At 39.5% G+C, this 19,097-nt stretch overlaps 1 protein-coding gene across 2 annotated transcripts in view; it reads left to right on the plus strand.

The window, feature by feature from the left end:
• Nucleotides 1-19,097, plus strand: part of tns3.2 (tensin 3, tandem duplicate 2) — a 64,417-nt gene that overhangs the window by 12,695 nt on the left and 32,625 nt on the right. For both annotated transcript variants that reach the window (XM_059341042.1, XM_059341043.1), the window contains 5 exons: nt 685-814; nt 1,035-1,100; nt 4,696-4,800; nt 10,567-11,466; nt 17,315-17,445. In XM_059341042.1, the coding sequence (XP_059197025.1) occupies nt 685-814; nt 1,035-1,100; nt 4,696-4,800; nt 10,567-11,466; nt 17,315-17,445 (1,332 nt within the window). The remainder of the gene's footprint in view (nt 1-684; nt 815-1,034; nt 1,101-4,695; nt 4,801-10,566; nt 11,467-17,314; nt 17,446-19,097) is intronic.

A 19,097-nucleotide genomic window follows, 5' to 3' on the forward strand; every position in this document is an offset into this window, starting at 1 on the left:
CTATTATTAACCATAAATAATAATAAATCATAATAATATAATATATTATATTATATATATATATTAATTATATTATATATAATATAATTAATTAATAGTATTATACATATTCTCCAAAAAATAAAAAAAAATTAAAAATTAAAATAATAATAATAATGTGTGTATATATATATGTATACATATATATATAAGTTGCTACTAAATGGTAATTTCTTTGAAAGAAAAGCTAATATTAAAGCTTAGTAAATAATAAGACTCATACTTATTATACATATTCTCCTATTCTCCATATATGTTGAAAAAAAGCTTGCCTATTAACCACATTTTTTAATTTTTTAATGATGAGCATGCATTGTTAAAAGACTTACTAATTTACAATAGAAATTAATTAAAAGTAAATGATAATAAGTGTGCTAAAACACTGTTTCTTTTACTATATTTTACAGCAAATTGCAGTGTCAGGTAAATTATGAAAATGATTTGAGGAATTATTTAAAAATGCCTATAAAACAAATCATCAGTCAAGTAATCAGTTCATTCATAAACCAGGAAGGGATTTGGATATTTAATTGCCTCCTTTTTTGCTCTAATATACTTTAACTATGCAATAGAAAGACAATAATCTCAGTGAATGAGGTAAGAGCAGCAGATACAGGATGAGTGTCTTCTTCTCTCTGATTTCAGGTGGTTTGTTATGATAAAAACATTTTGTCAGCGAGCCGGCAGGTTGTCTTCCGTCTCCAGTTTCATACGGGCCTCGTACAGGGACACAACCTCACTTTCTGTAAGGCGGACCTGGATTGTGCCAGTGAAGGTATTTATAACCAGCACACGTTCTGCCAACTGTTATTTGAGCCACTATCACACTCTGCTGCAATATCCATCTTAATCAGTAACTGATAAATCCTTCAGTCTTCCTCTAATGTAAATATATCTAAGCTAACCTTGGACCCTGTATCAGCTGTGCAGCTGTGAAGAACACATGGGAATATGTCCAGTGTGCAGAGTTAACTGTACATCTGCTAATATTCCAGATCCTCGCTTCCCAGAAGATGGAAAAGTGGAGCTTTTGCTTTCCGACAGCCCTGAGAAGTTTACAGGTAAACCCTTTCTGATGCTTGTGCATAAAGCTAATTTATTTAAATTTATTTATGTGGCTCAGGGTGATGATCACATGTATATAACGCAAACAATAAAAAAAAGGATGGCATGATATTCTTCAAAAAGGCAACTAGTTTAGAAATAACTTTAGGCTTAACTGATCATAATAACAAACTTAGCTAAAATAAAACATATATGGGTGGATTAAATAATAATAGTATTATAATAATAATGCAAATACATATTGTAACCTTTCTATAATTAATTTTGCTTACATACATTTCCAAATTTAAATAAATTACTATATTTTTTTATTGCACAATATCTAAGATTATCTGCTTTCAATTGAGCCCTTTATATCTTCCAATGACCTGAGGAAATCTGGTGTTATTTACTATAAAATAACAAAAACCCTGTCTGTACTATTGGTACTATTGGCAATTTAAGCTCTTGTTTAAATTCTACATTATATCACAATGTCAAAATTATGAGCTAATGATTGCATGAACTCGTTCAGCCTCTTTATACTCTTAAAAAAACATTTTTTTTCCAACTGAAATCTGAGACAGGTTAAGTAAAACATATATTTTCATAATTTAAGTGATCTGAATCTTTAATGCCTAAATTACCATGAAAAAGAGTGAAAACTGTGATTACAAAACGTACATTTACTCTAAGCAGATCTTCTCTAACTTTGTAGTTTCTAACAATTTTGGCTTGTGTCGCCTTAGAACTAAGAATATAACAGAGGAATTTTATGTACAGCATATTATATATTGTATGTTTTCTTCTTTCTGACCAGCGGCTCTATGGTTTGGGCTGTCTATCTGTGGGTCAGTCAGTCCACAAAAATTTCCCCACCCTTTGGTGGCCACAGTTTTCACCCTCAGAGGCTGAAATTTCCCACAAAGGTCAAGTGTTTTTAAGTATGTGTGTGTGTGTGTGTGTGTGTGTGTGTACTTGTACTTCCTACATAGTGAGGACCAAAACATGTTTTTAACCAATAGAGTGAGGACAAGGCTTTTTTTCAGATTTCAGACTTTGTTTTAAGGGTTAAAGGTTACATGATAATGATAATTAACTGAAACGGTATTGTGTGGTTACAAAACTAACTAAAATTATAGTGAAAATGTCCTTAATTTTCATCTTTGTCAACTTTTTTCATACATAATGAAGATGGATAAGACAAAGGAAATTAAGGCAAATTTAACTTTGACCTCTTTTAATCTCCCACCCAACAAATACCCCATTAAAAAAAACTAAAACTAATAAAAACTAAACTAAAACTAAAGCATTTAAAAATAAATAAATACTAAAACTAGCAAGCTCACTCTAAAAACTCAATAAAACGAACTGAATTTGAAAACCAAAATTCACAACAAAATTAAAACTAAAACAAATGAAAAATCCGAAACTATTATCACCTTGCAAGGGAATTCACTGTTCCAATGAGGGTCCTCACAAAGATAGAAGTACAAGAATGTGTGTGTGTGTGTGTGTGTGTGTTTGTACTTCCTACATAGTAAGGAACGAAACACGTTTTTAACCAACAGAGTGACCAACATTTTTGCGAAGTCAGGAAATTTCGGCCGGTCGTCACTTCTTTAAAGGCTTGTTTGAGAGTTCAGACTTTGTTTTAGGGTTAAGGTTACAATTAGGGTTTATGTTAGGGTTAGGGTTGGGCATTTAGTTGTGATGGTGAAGGTAAGGTTAAGGGTTATGGTAAGGGGCTAGGGAATTCATTATTCCAATGAGGGCCCTCACAAAGATAGAAGTACAAAGGTGTGAAAAAAATTATACCGGTATAATCGCGAACGATATGATATGGCACACCCCTAGTGTGTGTGTGTGTTTGTGTGTACTGCTGGGAGTGGGTGTGCAGACGTAACACTTCAAACTGACTCACCTCTCACGTCTCTTCTGCTTGATTTAGGAGACACAATGATGTTTGGTGCAGTTTTGTCAATCCGTAGCACTTGTAGCCGAAATAATGTGTCTGTGTGTATGAGTGTTGGTTATGTGTGTATGTGAGTGTGTGTAGTTCTGGGAGTCCAGGTGTTTACATGCATCAGTTAGAGGAGAGGTTCCCACATCTGGGGTCATTTGAAAGGTTGCAAAATCATTAACAGAAGAAGAAAAATCCCTCCAATTTTTACTTATTTCTTGTTAATAGTTAAATAACAGAACTTCTTCCAGCCTCTAAAAGTTTTTATAACCAGCATGAATTTGAAAAAGCTGCAACCACACATCTTCATGCATTCACACACACACACACACACACACACACGCACACACACACACACACACACACACACACGCACGCACGCACACACACACACACACACACACACACACACACACACACACACACACACACACACACACACACACACACACATCCTTGTACTTCTATCTTTGTGAGAGCCCTCATTGGAATAGTGAATTCCCTAGCCCCTTACCCTAACCTTTAACCTAACCTGTAACTAAATGCCCAACCCTAACCCTAACATAAACCTAACTGCAACCTTAACCCTAAAACAAAGTCTGAACTCTCAAACAAGCCTTTAAAGAAGTGAGGACCGGCTGAAATGTCCTCACTTCACAAAAATGTCTTCACTCTGTTGGTTAAAGACATGTTCTAGTCCTCACTATGTAGGAAGTACAAGAACACACACCTACACACCTACACACACACACACACACACACACACACACACACACACACACACACACACACACATACTGGTTTTCATGGGGACTCCAGTTTTCATCATCACTTGTGGGGTCCACCCTTTCTAGAAGTTGTAGAGAAATTAAAAAAAATGAGTAAACTTGCCATAACTCAGTTAGCCTATACACGCTTTCAAACCTCTGAAATGATGAAGTAATGTTTTAATCAGGCTTTATGGGGACATCTGGAAAAACCAGTAAACATGCTTTCAGGATACATCATTTACATGAATTAGCATATTTCACACCGAATATTTGGTGACTAATGGGGACCTACTTTTATATAAAACAATGAAAATTAGATACTTTTCTAAGAAGCCAATTCTATAATTGTGGAATTTGCAAAAATAGTAAAACTTCAATTCAAACCTTGAAGCAATCACAAACACACACACACACACACACACACACACACACACGCACGCACACACACACACACACACACACACACACACAAACCTCCTGAATGAAAGACATCGAGTTGGACACGCAGTCACCAGGTGGGGGCAGTGTTGGACACCAGGAGGAGGCGTAAACAGCCAAACTGGCCCTCAGCACGTACAATCACACCCCTCGCCTCTCAACAGGAAGCAATATGAGGAGTTATCACACACACACATCTGACAGGAATTCAGATTTGAGATACTGTACCCGGGAAACCATACAGACACACACACAGGCGGGGAAAACCAGAACACACTCATTCACACAGCCACAGGTAGACTCAAAATGATACTTAAATGTCACATTGCTGCTTAAATCAAATTTTAATTAGATCTGGAATCAGCTGCTGTGTGTGTGTGTGAGACTCCTGACCAGTGCTACCTCTTTGTCCTCTACTCTGTTTATTATTTCCATGTGCAGGCAGAGAGCTGTGGCACAACGGATGCAGTGTGACGGTGGACTATGACACCTTGGACCCTTTGGTTAGACGAGACTCATATCAAGACACGTCTTGTCTTCAAACAGGTGAGGGGCGTTTTAATGCTTTTAAATCTTTTCTGTCTTTCTTTCACTTTCTCTTCCTGTTGTTCTGGTCCCTGCTGTGTCTCTGACTTTTAATTATTAGACAGGATTTAGCAGCTTAACAATATATTTGCAGCTCATTATATTAGACGTGTACTCTGCTCTGCTCTTACATAACGGTGGCCTTTAGTCTGTTTTGACGGCATTCTTAGAAAAATTAGAATACCAATCTAAGGCTGCTCAGTTCTGACTTTTAAAAGACCAAATCAATGTTTTACCTCCTTCACAACAAAAGATTTGGTCTCCATCAACTCCTCATAAGCTGCTAAAGGCTCCAGGGTGTTGAAGCTTCCTTCTGTGACCAGAAACGTGACTTCTACAACAGGTCTGGAACACTTGAGAGAAAATTCAAATACAAGAAAATCATGAATGCAGAAGAAGAAGGAATCTGTTCGTGCGAGTTGTTCTTGCATGAGACCCATCGTTTTTACATTGTCATTTGGTTTGTTATTATAAGAATACAGATCATAGCTGCTTTAAGTATAGATGAAAATGGTATAAAACATGCAAAATCATGGATATGTTTCTTTAAAGGTCCTCGAACATAAATTTCTATATCAGGGTTGGACCCACAGACAGTTATCATCAACTCTGCAGCTCTACAGAGCCTTTTTAGCCTTTTTTAGCTTATAATTTTGTTTTGATTACACATTTACTGTCTGGTACAGTCCCAAAGGCGAAATCACAAAGGGAACGTGCCGCTCTGCAGCAGCTAAACCTGCACAAATAAGAGAAAAATAAATAGTGCAACTCTCAAAGCATCTAAAAAGGCTGATACGCAATTTCGTGTGTGTGCTCCTGTGCTATTTGCACGTATTTAAATGAAGAAAAATGCTACATTTGGTGCATAATTGGCGTCTTTATATGCAACGATCAGCACTACATGAATGTGGAGTGAGGCTGCTGTTTGCTCAAATTTGATGTCAAAATGATGTAGTTTTTTGAGTTTTTCTGCTCTCAAGTGGCCAAAATAAATCAGCTTAAGTGTCTTTGTCTGTTCTTAAGAAGTCATATCACTCTGTGGATGCAGCTCCAGTCTCTGAGACCTTCTGTTTAGACTTGGCCTTCGCTGTGGTCAGTGCTGTGGGTAATTGTCTGGTCATCTGAGTGACAGCTTACAACTGCTCACAACAACCAGTCACAAAGACGTTCCAGGGATTGGGCGTAACGACAATCATCAAGACAGCGGCCAGACCAGACCCGTGTATTTGGAGGCGGCTGTTTTTTTCAAAAGAGTTTCCATTTAGTTGGAATAACCGTTCAAACACACACACAGAAAAACACCAACACAAAAACACACATGCAGACAGCTGAAACAATCACTTAAAACCGGCGGTTGAGGTTTCAGTTCCAGCTGTTTTATGCCGTTGCTAAATCTGCTCTGCCAGCCATGTAATTTAGACGGACCGATCAGTGGGGGAGAAACGGGGAAAAGTGGCACATTTACACAGACGCTCACATGAACGCAAACACACACATGGCCATTACGTTTAACCGCCAGCACACACGCATGCACATGAGCATAATGAGGGTGCCAGCCAGTTAGCAACACAGCCAGTCGCAAGAATGTTGTTTTCAACCACAGGTGGTTCTACTTTACCCTTTCAGCCCACTCACACAGCCCTCCCCTCTATCACTTTATCTCTCCTTTTCTTCTCTTCCCCTTTATCTGGTCCTCCTTTTTCTAGCTGAAGCGTGTTGCTTTCAGGTTCAAGTTGCAGGTTGCAATTTGTCCAATATGTCCCCTTCCCCCTTTCTGCACACAAGTCTCTCCAAAGCCCGCCCCCATGTTTACATTCCCCTCTCCATATTTGGCCAGCTCAAGGTCCTTGTGCTTTGTGTTTCTGCTCTTGAAAGTGTATTATGTATGTTGCACAAACTCTTCCACCTGTGTGCAGATATATATGTATGTGCTTGCATGCAGCCTGGTGAATGATCCACCCTTTCAGTTTCCTTCCCCCTCGGACATGAAAAATGCATGAGTGCACACTCTCCCTGCTGCACAGCTACCTGTGTCAGCCGGGACAGGATGCAGAGGGGGGAGGAAAGAGGAGGAGGGATGAGGCAAAGCAAGCCTAATTCTGTAGTGACGGTGAAGGCGGGGATTCGTAGTGCGGGGACGGAGCAGGCAAGGAAGGACTGACATGAGAGAGTAGGAGGTGGGGGGATACAGGGGGGCCGTTAGCACCTTAAGAGAAAGAATGTTCTTTGCTTGTCTTCCTGCGGCAGCCTGAGAGGACGACAGCAGGAGCAGCTCTGAGTCTTTTTAAGCCTCCTTTTCCCTTTTTTCTATCTGTCCCCTCATCCTTTTCATTCTGTCCTCGTCCTTGCCCCTTTCAGCTGGTCATCTGTTTCTCTTTTCCTCTTTCTCTGACTCCAACGGGAGGCTTCAGCAAGCATTTCCATCCTGTTTCTAGTCCGCAGCGGGAACAGTGAAAGTTTGCTCCTGGTGAGTAAGTTCAGCACGCTGCTTTTTGATGCTTATTTGGCATTTTAGTGTGGGAAGTTCTTGTCAAAGTTACACAGAGTTTATCAGTGTGTGAATGTACTACTGTTTGTGTGTGTGAGAGATCTTATAGGCCAGCTGTGAGGGTTTTACCATGCATGTCTGGTATTTGAGCTTTATTGCCTCTCTGGACTTAAGAGGCTGTGCTCATACAGCTCTGGTATGCACTGTATGTATTGTTGCAGTCACTGTACAAGGCAGTCTTATCTCATCTCACTGTAACAGTCTTTATCAGAACACAACTTGCTTGTTTAGTTCAAACACATTCTGTAAATGCCATTTTAAATAAGTAAAAACTGTATATATGGGGTTTTTTGATTGTAATAAGTAAAAGAAGAATAGAAGATGTTTAAGGGTAGTAGGTAACATTTTAAGATAAATATACTTGATAAGACTTGCTTTTTGCAGAGTAGTATGTTCTAGGGGTGGAACTAACAGTAATTTAATTGTTAGATTCATTTTTAGATCCAAAAAATAACAGAAATTTGAAACAGAATTCTAAAATGGCAAAAAAAATCCTTTAAAGTTATAATTAATAACTTTTGTGCATCATATTTAGTTGAGTTGGGTTATTGCATTATCCCAGATGATTCCAACTTTTTTCTTTATTTGTTCTACCAGAGAGATCTGTAATAATTTCATTTGGAAATGTGTCATATCATCTTCGTGCATGCCTCTGCATTATGCTTCTCAGAAGTTGCCATTAATTGATTTTTTTAATCCAGTTTTAAACTACATTTATGTTCAACACTAATCTTGGTCATTTGTACTATGTATATTCTAAACTGATGGAGAATTCTAGTCATCAGACATAAGGATCTTAAGTTATCAGAGAAAAAAGATGAGCAAATTTTAGGGACAGTTTGGCTCACAGCCCTTCATGGAAATCCTGTGTCCACCGTACAGTGTTGGGGAAACATGGATTTTTAGCATGAAACTGCTTTAGTCAGTGTTTTTACGGGTTTTTCTTACTCTTGCTATGTTTCTTGACTTCATCCTTGCTTGTGTTGTACTACTCTCATTTGTACGTCGCTTTGGATAAAAGCGTCTGCTGAATGACATTGTAGAATTGTAGAATTGATCGATCAACATTAAAGGAATCTTAAAAACCAGGAAAAACTGATTGCAATGACTCCAAAGACAACAACTCCCATCCAAGATGTTGCTAAACTTAGCAAGCAAAGTCTTTTGTTATTGTTTTGACAAAGAAACTCCTAGCAGCAGAAAAGTACTTATTGTGCATTTAAATGATGAATCAATTATCAAAATTGTTGCTGATTTAACTTAATTGTTTCAGCTCAAGTATGTATCCAACTGGCTGTAAGGCTTAGAAATACCCTCTTTTGTTCCTACAGAGAGTTAAAGTATAACAAGATGTGTGTGTGTGTGTGTGTGTGTGTGTGTGTGTGTGTGTGTGTGCAGTCAGCTCTATCTGACCTCAGGTACACGTCTATGACAGACACGTCCTTTGCGTGACACACACACAGAAACAACTACACACGTAGGCATCCGCCAGCCTACACAAAGGGACTCTGTGTTATCTACATGGAGTGTGTCTGGAGTGATGGCGGTGGTCCAACAGGTGGTGTGTGTGTCAGTGTGAATCATATACAGTAGTAGTGCAGGTATTGAGTCATATATAGTATGAATATATTCTATATTGTTTATTGTATATTGAATGGATCCCCATTAGCTGACGCCTTGGCGACTGCTAGTCTTCCTGGGGTCCCTAAAAAGACATATAACATGACATACAAACAACATAAACAAAAACAGTACATACAAGAAAAACAACAATAACCACGATTAATACATACATGCAATACTGTTAAAAAATTGTACATTCATATTTACCCGACAAATGTTATACTGTAAAAATCATTAATTCAGAAGTCTATGGTGTCAATATCAGCTGTATACACTTATAATTTATCTTTTCATTAGAGAACATTTAAAAGGAAGAATCATCCGGCTACAGATATAGCAGAGAAAAATAAATAAAATAAGAAAACAAAATAAATCGCAACATATTAGTAATCAGTCATACATATAAGGCTGTAAGATCTGCTTTTAGATACATTTCAACAGTTTCACTTTGATTTGACATTACCCTCTGTGAAGCTGCTATAATCCATATTGGAGAGTAAAAAAAAAAAAATTACAATTAGTCAATTTAATAAATAGCACACACAAAGACAATTGCATCTACAACAATTTTTTGGGTTATATTTTAAAAATTATTATTAAATTCATTAATACATTTTTTAAAAAATCACAGAATTGAGCTGGAAGGACAAGAGTTGTACGGCTGATGGGAAGAAATACAAACATAATATTCAGTTTTCTTTTATATATTTATACTTGTTATGTTTATGTAAATTAAATAATTTGGGTTTTAAAAAAAAGTGTTTTCTTACATTTTTATTTTTTTTATTATTTATTTTTTTTAATTAATTTCAACAAAACACAACATAAATCACCAATGGACAAACACAGTAAAACAAACAACAACAAAAAAGAACAACGATGTTTTCTTACATTTATTTGATCGCACGATTAATTGATAAATCAAGAAAATAATTGATAATAAAATCTATAAAGAAACCCTTGTTTGAAACCCTAATTTATATTTTGATGAACAGGGGAAAATGTTTTATTTATACTCTTCTAAACGACGTAGGATTTGAATATCAGTAAAAAGATGAGGCAGAAAAGAAGAGAATATTTTTGATAATGAAGTTTGTTTTCACTTTCATTCATCATGTCCTCCTCACCAAACCTACACTTTTGCTTCCACAAGTTGCATTTGCATTTGTTTTACCTCTTCTATGAGCTTATAAAGCTTCTACTGATAGATGGATGGATGGATGGATGGATGGATAGATAGATAGATAGATAGATAGATAGATAGATAGATAGATAGATAGATGGATGGATGGATGGATGGATGGATGGACGGACGGACGGACGGACGGACGGACGGACGGACGGACGGACGGACGGACGGACGGACGGACGGACGGATGGACAGACAGACAGACAGACAGACAGACAGACAGACAGACAGACAGACCGACAGACAGAATAAAATACAATAGAATAAAATACTGAGGGAGCATAAATAAAAACAACAATAGAAAAAAACACAGAATAGAACAAGGACACTTAAGAAGTTACTGACCTCAGTGGTTTTGTCTTCACAGCTCCACTTCATGTCCCGGACCCTGGAGTGAGGAAGAAGAGCAGTGAGGAAGGAGCATCGTTCCGCCTGACCACCAGCAGCCCGAGCTGCAGCGAGCGAGCTCCGTCTGCCAGCAGTGACTCGGGCCTGTCAGTCGCCTCTCAGGGGCGGAGCGCAGCCGGACAGAGGAGAGGGGCCGCGGGGGACAAGTGTGCCCAGGCACGGAGGCTTTTCCCTGGGGTGGACTTTGAGATTGCTCAGCCTCTTCTGGAGGTCATGACTGAGCTTGTGGCGTGCGGTAGAGGGGAGGGGGAGATGACTGCAGATGAGTCTGGACTGGGACACACGCTCAATGGGGAGGCTTCATCCAGCGAGAGGGAAACGGATATATTAGATGATGAAGATGAGGTAAATGGTGAAGCGGCTGCGGCTTCAGACCTGCCGAGCTCCAGCAGCATCTGCTCCCTGTCCTCTGAGAACCTGCCTGAGAGTCAGAGACCGGCTGAGTACTCCACACACTCCTGGGTCCAGCAGCAGCAGATCACAGACACCTACCTTCAAGCAGATGGAGAGGAGAGGCCGACCAGGGGGCGGAAAGAGAGGCCACCACCTCTGGTAGCTCCCGACACGCCGCCTCGAGGACTCAGCAGCAGGGAAGCAGTGCAGAGAGGGCCGGGGGACGAGGACTCAGATGTTACACACAACATACAGTCTGGCAGTACGACACACACTTCGTCTTGCCAAGAAGAGGATTTGTCCTCGTTGACCTCGGACATTGACGAGTCCATAGAGCAGCTGAACCAGCTGATTCTGGATTTGGACCCAACTTTTATTCCTGTTCCTACCCGCTGCGCCCCTCTGTCCCGCTCCGCCTCCCTCTACACCAATGGACTCAGCCACAAAGGAAATACACAATCGTCAGGTAAGATGGTTAAAAAATGCATTCAAAAATATTTGTAGAATAAAAATGGTAATAGTAAATGGACCTGCACTTATATAGCGCTTTTCTAGTCGCTTTGCAACCACTCAAAGCGCTTTACAATACAGACTGCGCTCATTCACCCTTTCACACACACATTCATACTGGTGGCAGAGGCTACCCTAAACGGTCCCACCTGCCACCATTGGGAATTCATTCACACACCGATGAACGCAGCATCAGGAGCAATTTGGGGTTCAGTATCTTGCTCAAGGATACTTCGACATGTAGGCTGCGACGGTCAGGGATCGAACCACCAACCCTTCGGTTGGGGGGCAACCCAAATGAGCCACAGCCGCACCTGATTATTTTGGTTGGTTGACAAAAAAACTGACATGGTGAAACATCTGCTGAACTGCATATTACAGGGGGAAAAAAATCAACATTTTTTAAGTGGATATCCAATAGAGATGAAACAGGAAGGACATTTCATATCACACTTACAGATTTTTATTTTTTTTTCATTTGCAAATAAACATAATCTTAAGTAAGCAAATCAAATATCCAAATAAAAGCAACCTGGCCATTATAGACAAAGACATGTGCGATAATTTCATTTTGAAATGGAGACACCAACTATTGGGAATTTTATGTGGTTTATCATTAAACTGGTAGTTTCACAGACAGCTCCACTATAAGTTAAGCACAACTCATAGCTCTCAGCTACACTGTTTTGGTTGGCCATAATTAGATTGTACAGGCTACATGATGGTGTTAGGTTAGTACTTTTCCCCTCACAGGGTCGCAGGTTTGACTCCGGCCTGCGGTTCTTCTGTGTGAAGTTTGCATGTTCTTGCGGTGTCATCGTGGGTTCTCACCGGGTCCTCCAGCTTCCTCGCACAGTCCAAAAACATGCAGCTTAGATTTATTGGCGACTCCTAATTGCCCGTAGGAGTATATGAAAGCATGAATGATGTGTACCCCGCCTCTCATCCAATGTCAGCTGGATTTGGCTTCAGCCCTCACAACCCAAGTTTGGATAAGCAGTTAAGGAGAATTAATAAATGAATAAATAATATGCTTGGATGCAACCTGGTACATTTAGGCACTGCCGGTATGGCTCTGAAAGCAGGAGACCTCAGCTTTCTTAGACAATTTAATACACACTCAAAAATTTGTGGCTTTAATCCTCACATTTACAATCAACATTGATTAGACATCCAAATAAAAGGTCACAAATTTCTCTTTAAACATTGTTACAGTGAGTTGGTTGTATATATTTTAAGGGGTGATTTAACCCTTTATGGTACGGTGTTGCCCTCAGGCAACATACACATTTTGGCCTGTCAAATTTCTATAATGCATGTTTTTGAGTGATGTGATACTTTAAAAAAGAGGGAAGAGTATAGGGAACAAATAGCAATGCTTAATTTGTCACATGACCTCCAAGAGGCCATATTGAAACCCTATTTTGCAGACTTTTCCAAAGGAAACAGCTTTGCCATTTTGCACCACAAAAAACTCACTCAAAATGTAATTTCCTGCCCTTTTCCATCTGGAAAAAAAATATTCCTACTAATAGGTGAGTAAACCATTTTTGATAGTTTCATACGCTTAGACTGTTCAAGACATTAATTTCAATGGGTCGTTGGTTCAATGGTACAATGTTTCCTACAGGCAACATTCAGACAAGAAACAAGATAAAAATGTTCCTTTTATAATGTTTTTAAATTTAAACCATTATGTATTGTACCCTGTTGAAGCTGCTGAATCTTTTACACATTTTAAAAACTTTCTTTTTCACTTGTGCACCGTTATGGTACAATGTTGCCTACGGGCAACAAACCCCAAAAACTCCCCCCCCCAAAAAAAGAATTATAAAATTTCTTCAGATTATGTTTAATAGTCTATTTTAAGACAAAAAAAATTCTTCAAACATCTTTTTCCTTACTGGCAATGCGTACCATAGAGGGTTAAAAAAAATCTCAGCACTTAAAGCCAACATTTTCTGCAAATTAAATAAAATGTATGTATTTTGGGTGAACTGACCCTTTCCCTTGGTTAATAATAACAGTACCTTTACAAAACGTACTTGTAGGGAGACACAGAACCACTGTGACATTATGACTGGCACAAAAAAGAAAATACATGTGTGCCAACAAGCTGGCGGGCAGATGAAGTTTGCAGGTTGGACTTGTTACATTGTGGAGCTCAGCTCAGCCTGCACATACAGAGAACCATTTATAATGCAGACTGACTGAAACGCTGCCTGATTGTGGAAATCTCCACCTGAGAGTTGTTACAGAAGGTGTGTTTGTTAGTGTGTGTGGTGTTTGCTGAAAGGGTGGAAGCATTTGATTAAACAGGTGGTGGATATTCCTGCAATGTAAGCATGTAATGTGTTTACACTTCAGTTTTTCCGTATTTTTAATGGAAATATACAGAAGAAAAAGGTTACAGAAATAAAGATCAATCTGACCTCCTACCACAGTGAAAGTCAGGATCAGGTAATGCCTTCAAAACATAATTATAGAATCTACAGTTCTACAAGTGGCTTAACAGGATTAAATGAGTTACTTTTCATCAGCAAATGAGGCTATAACAATAATGCAAAGCTTTCTCATGAGCCCATAACAGGAAAGAGCTCAAAGCTGAAGCAGATTTAGATCTGTAATCCAATTTATAACTTCTTATAAACTAAATAAGAACTTAATGGTTACAAAGAGAGCCAAATCTCAACCCATAAGGAGAGATGCACTGTAGAATATTTTTCATATAATTAGGCATTTTAGTATCATTTTAGTACTGTAACACAAATCCTTTTTAAATTGAATTCATCCAAAAGTTTGTAATTAAACCCTCTGGCCTAATTATCATTCATGCCTGTTGCTTTCACCGCACATAGGTATAAAACTATTCCACCTTTTTAACAAGAGTTTAATAGATACTGGCTATGGCTTGGATATGATATGATAGTCAGACCAGGAGGTGCTAAGAGATCACAAAGAGATGCAAAATGTTTAAATAGAGATGCAAAAAGATCACAAGGTGGCACATAACCAAACCAAAATCCAAACCTGTCTTTCAATCGACATGCAGTTGATCACACTGTGTTGATAAGGTTGGAAAGGTGCATTCGGCACTGCAGACAAAAATAACTTGTTTAGGACTCTAAACACAAAGTTTAGGAATTGAACATAACTTGGGACATTGTGGTCAAACTTCAGACTTATTCAAAGCAAGGCAAGGCAAGTTTATTTGTATATCACAATTCAACACAAGGTAATTCAAAGTGCTTCTCATACACATTAAAAACAGCAAGACACAGTTGAAAACAGTAAAAACAGTCAATTAAAACAGGGAAATAGAAATAAAAAGACTAATAAGATAAAATAAGATACAGCAGGATAAGAAAATAGCTCAAAAAATAAAAGCACAAGTCAAACATTGCGTAGTTAAAAAGTAAGTGCAGTAGAGTAGAGCAGATTAGTGTTAAAGTTAAGAATACGCTGCAGTAAACAGTAGTGTTCAAGACGTATTAAAGACGTGAAAAACTTTTTTCCCACCTTTGAAAAACTTGAACCTGAACATATCCCAGTGATGATGTTTTCCTGACCCACGAGTGTCAGCGTTGCCTCTTCTTCACTCTCTCCTCTCCCCCTCTGCCGGCACATCTGACAGATTTACTTCCTCTTATATCCACGGGGACGCAGCCAGGAGGAAGAGGCACATTTCTGCCGTGACCTGCACCCTCTGGTTCATTTTATGTTTGCAGGACTTTGGGTCATAGGTGTAAGAGTGATGTCATCACTTCCCAGCTCTTTGCTTACGGAGCAGCTGTTCCATCAAAGCTAACCTCGGAGCGGCCCGACACTTCATATGGGAGCTCCCCGTGGTCTAGAGCGCCCCTGACAGCTCCTGAATCAAGTCTGTCAAGGGTCTCTGCTGTGTTTATCTTTGACCCGCGGCCACTGCTGACATTTAACCTCTGAACCCGTGTTTTAATATGCTGTCAGGTCAATGAGAGGTGTTTTTCTTCTTCTCCCAATCATGGAAGTTTCAGCACAGGAAACGGAGCATGTGTGTTTGTTTGTATGTAGGTCAGCAAGTTTGTCAGGCGGGTATTTCCCCGAGGGCATATTTGTAGCAGTAACACCAATATTTTACCGCTGAGTTACGTGTGTGTCTGTTTGTAACGTGTGTTTTTCAAGGCGATGTTTTTGAGCAGGAACTTGTAAGCGTTCAGGAATGCTTTTGAAGTTTGACATAACACTTTGCTCTCCAGTGTGTTTGCATCATGCACTCCTGCTCCCTCTCATCATCTGTGGAGTTGCACTCTTCAAAAAAGAGAATAGCCTTTTCACAAATACAGTGGGTATCAAGTGATACTCGACACTGTAAAAAGAACCCAACCTCAGCAGGCCCTCTGGTGTAGAAAGAGGAACTGGATTAGTTTCAGTTGGGCTAGCTCTGCCTTTTCATGTGAGTTTGAGATGATGGATGCTCACAGTGAAAGCTGAGCTCACAATGTTCCACATGGCTGTTTATGGTTGATATGCACAATTGAGCGTGGTCCCATATATGGCCAATCTCTATCATGACACACAGACACCAGACTGTGGTTTCATTGTTGCAAAATGACCACAAAGCGGCACAAAAATCACTGCAGGGAGATTCAAAATGGTCATAAAGAAATGCAAAATGGTCATAAAGAAATGCAAAAAGATCACAGAGAAATGCAAACTGATTAAACAGAGATGCACAACGTTGAAAAAAGAAACGCAAAAAGATCAAAAAGTGGCAAAAAATGACAACAGAGAGATGCAAAATGCTCAAAATGAGATGCATAAAGATCACAAAGGAGCACAAAATGACCACAGAGACATGCAAAATCTTAGAAAAGAGATCCAAAACGTTGAAAAAGAAATGCAAAAAGATCACAAAGGTCAAAATGACCACACGTAGATGCAAAATGTTGAAAAAGAGAGGCAAGATGAGCACAAAGTGGCACAAAAAGGCCATAGTGACATGCAAAATATTCAAAAAGAGGCACAAATAGATAAAAAAGCAACTGGAAATGACCACAGAGACATGCAAAATGGTAAAAAAGAAATGCAAAAAGATTACAAAGCAGCACAAAATAACCACAGGGAGATGTAAAGTGACTAAAAAATGGAACAATATGACTACAGGGATGTGTTTTTGGTGTTTCCATAGTCTTGAAATGCTGCAATAGAGTAACATGTTTGTTCTCGCTGTGTAAAAGAAACACAAATATGTCTCTGTTATCATACCTGAAATACTAACCTTCTAATTCTTATTTCCTGTGTACAAATAATATAAAAACCAGCTCAAGCATTGCCAAATTATCTTTATTGAAGTCTACAGTCACAACAATAATCCTGATTTGCCAATATCACCCGATAGTGCTATTGGCAGAGCTCTAATACTCTTTCTTGATGATCTGCTCACACCTAAAAAGAGACGACTGATTGTTCCAGTTGATGTTTTTCCGACAGGCAGCCATGATGTTTCACCACCTGGTCACAGTGAAGTGCTGCTCAGTCACACAGTGTCTGCTCTGATGACAGGAGCTGCAAGCCGCTGATAAACACGCTGATTGATGCTTTTGTCAGAGACAAACATGCGAAACATGAACAACCGTCATCAGCTTTTATTGCCCTGTGGTCACAACAAAGTGGAGATAACATTTTATTTTGTTTAATTTAATAGAGGAACACGTGACTCAGCTTGATTCTTTGGTTGATTATGGTTCAGATCATAATCTGTCTGACTGTCTGGCTCTCCTCCCACGCTCCTTCCCCCCCCCCCCCCCCTTTCCTCATCTCAGGTTGGAGGCAACAGAAGCAGGTCAGTGATGTGACGGACTACGCTGGTCTCCATAGTCCAGGATGGAGGCTGGATGGTGCTCAGAGCTTCAGAGGCTCCCCAGCCTACAGTCCGCCCTTCTCACCATCTCAGGTAAACAGTTTCACTCTTCACCTCACTAAACAATTGACTGCTGGTAGTGGTATTTCACCCAAACCAAGCTACAACTACAAAAAGAATATCCATTTTCTTGTATCTGAATCTGCAGCTTCTCCCAGCTTTAGTTTACAATGTTTTATACAGAGAGATTACTGATTATCTCTCAGGCAAGTAAGGGAAATGGCAACATGGTCTCACAGGAATCCGTGGAATAGCCACGGAATCACTCAAATTTCCGTGAAACTGACACGGATTTCGCTACAATGCAAGTTAATGGATGTTAATATCCCGTGGCTATTCCAACATACAAAGTGATTATGTACATTCACTGAGTGAATATTTAGAAAATAAAACATGTATTTCTCGCTAGAAATGTGATCAAAATCCATATTTATGCAGAAACTAAGTCAAAATATTGATTTTTTTCACTAAAAATGAGAGAACTGTCCGCCATGTTTTTTGTTCTGACCGCCGGGACCTTGAAAGTCACGTGACTTGGACACAAATCAATAGAAAAAAATATCCATGGAATAGCCACGGGATATGACTGTCATTAACGTGCATTGTAGCGAAATCCGTGTCAGTTTCACGGAAATTTGAGTTATTCCATGACTATTCCACGGATTTTGAGTTAAGCGAATCCGTGGCTATTTCACAGATTCCTGTGAGACCAGGTTCAAAATGGAAGTCGTTCTTTGGGTGAGCAGGAGGGATGGTGGATGGGTCAAACAAAACATGCCGCTACTTTCAGAGAATAACTATAAAAACCCACTGCACTCCTGCTTAGACACCCGATTCTGATGTTATCTGGCGATTAAATGGGCGTTTATCATCCCATAAGTGTGGGTGAGTACGATCCTGCTCCACCTTCATGTAGGCCCAGCAGGTTGTTATCAGTCCATTCAATGGGCTGCTATATTAATGTTTGTTGTGTAACGCTGCCCTCTAGCAGCCATAGGAATAGGAGTAGTAAAAGTGTGAAAACACAGGGGGAAGTAACGGAAATGAAGTGAATAGAACATACATACATAGACTTTATATAGATAATAGACGTAGTGACTGAGGCGTCACCCATTGGGGCGGCTGTGGCTCAGTTGGTAGAGAGGTTGTCTTCTGATCGGAAGGTTGGTGGTTCGATCCCCAACCATGGCAGCCTAGGATGTCGAAGTAGCCTTGAACAAGATACTGAACCCCAAATTGCTCCCGATGCTGCGTTCATCGGTGTGTGAATGAATTCCCAATGGTGGATCACTTTGTGTTTTAGCAGGCAGCCATGAAACTGGCTGATAATGATCTTCTCAACCTGCTATCAGGTAGAGCAGGCCCCTTCTCGCCCGTTCTTTAGGGAATGATAACTGCTGATAACAATCGTTTGATAACATTGGAAACAAGTCCTCCAGCAGCAAATAGCAAACAGACACAGTTAGAAACTAGCTGGATAAGATAGTGGAACAATTAGCAGCCAAATAGCTAACAGTCTGATGATGATTTAGCCTTTGTAGACAACGGACAGTATTTTTGGGGTCCCAGTGTAGCCAGCAGATAACGGGTAATGGATATCTCCATCTTCTCCTTACAGTCTGATTAGCGACTTGAGTCCAGCTGATAAAAACCTCAATCGTCCTCACACAGTAGCCTTTCAATGG

This window comes from Centropristis striata, chromosome 9 (assembly GCF_030273125.1).
Source record: "Centropristis striata isolate RG_2023a ecotype Rhode Island chromosome 9, C.striata_1.0, whole genome shotgun sequence".
Classification (NCBI taxonomy): Eukaryota; Metazoa; Chordata; class Actinopteri; order Perciformes; family Serranidae; genus Centropristis; species Centropristis striata.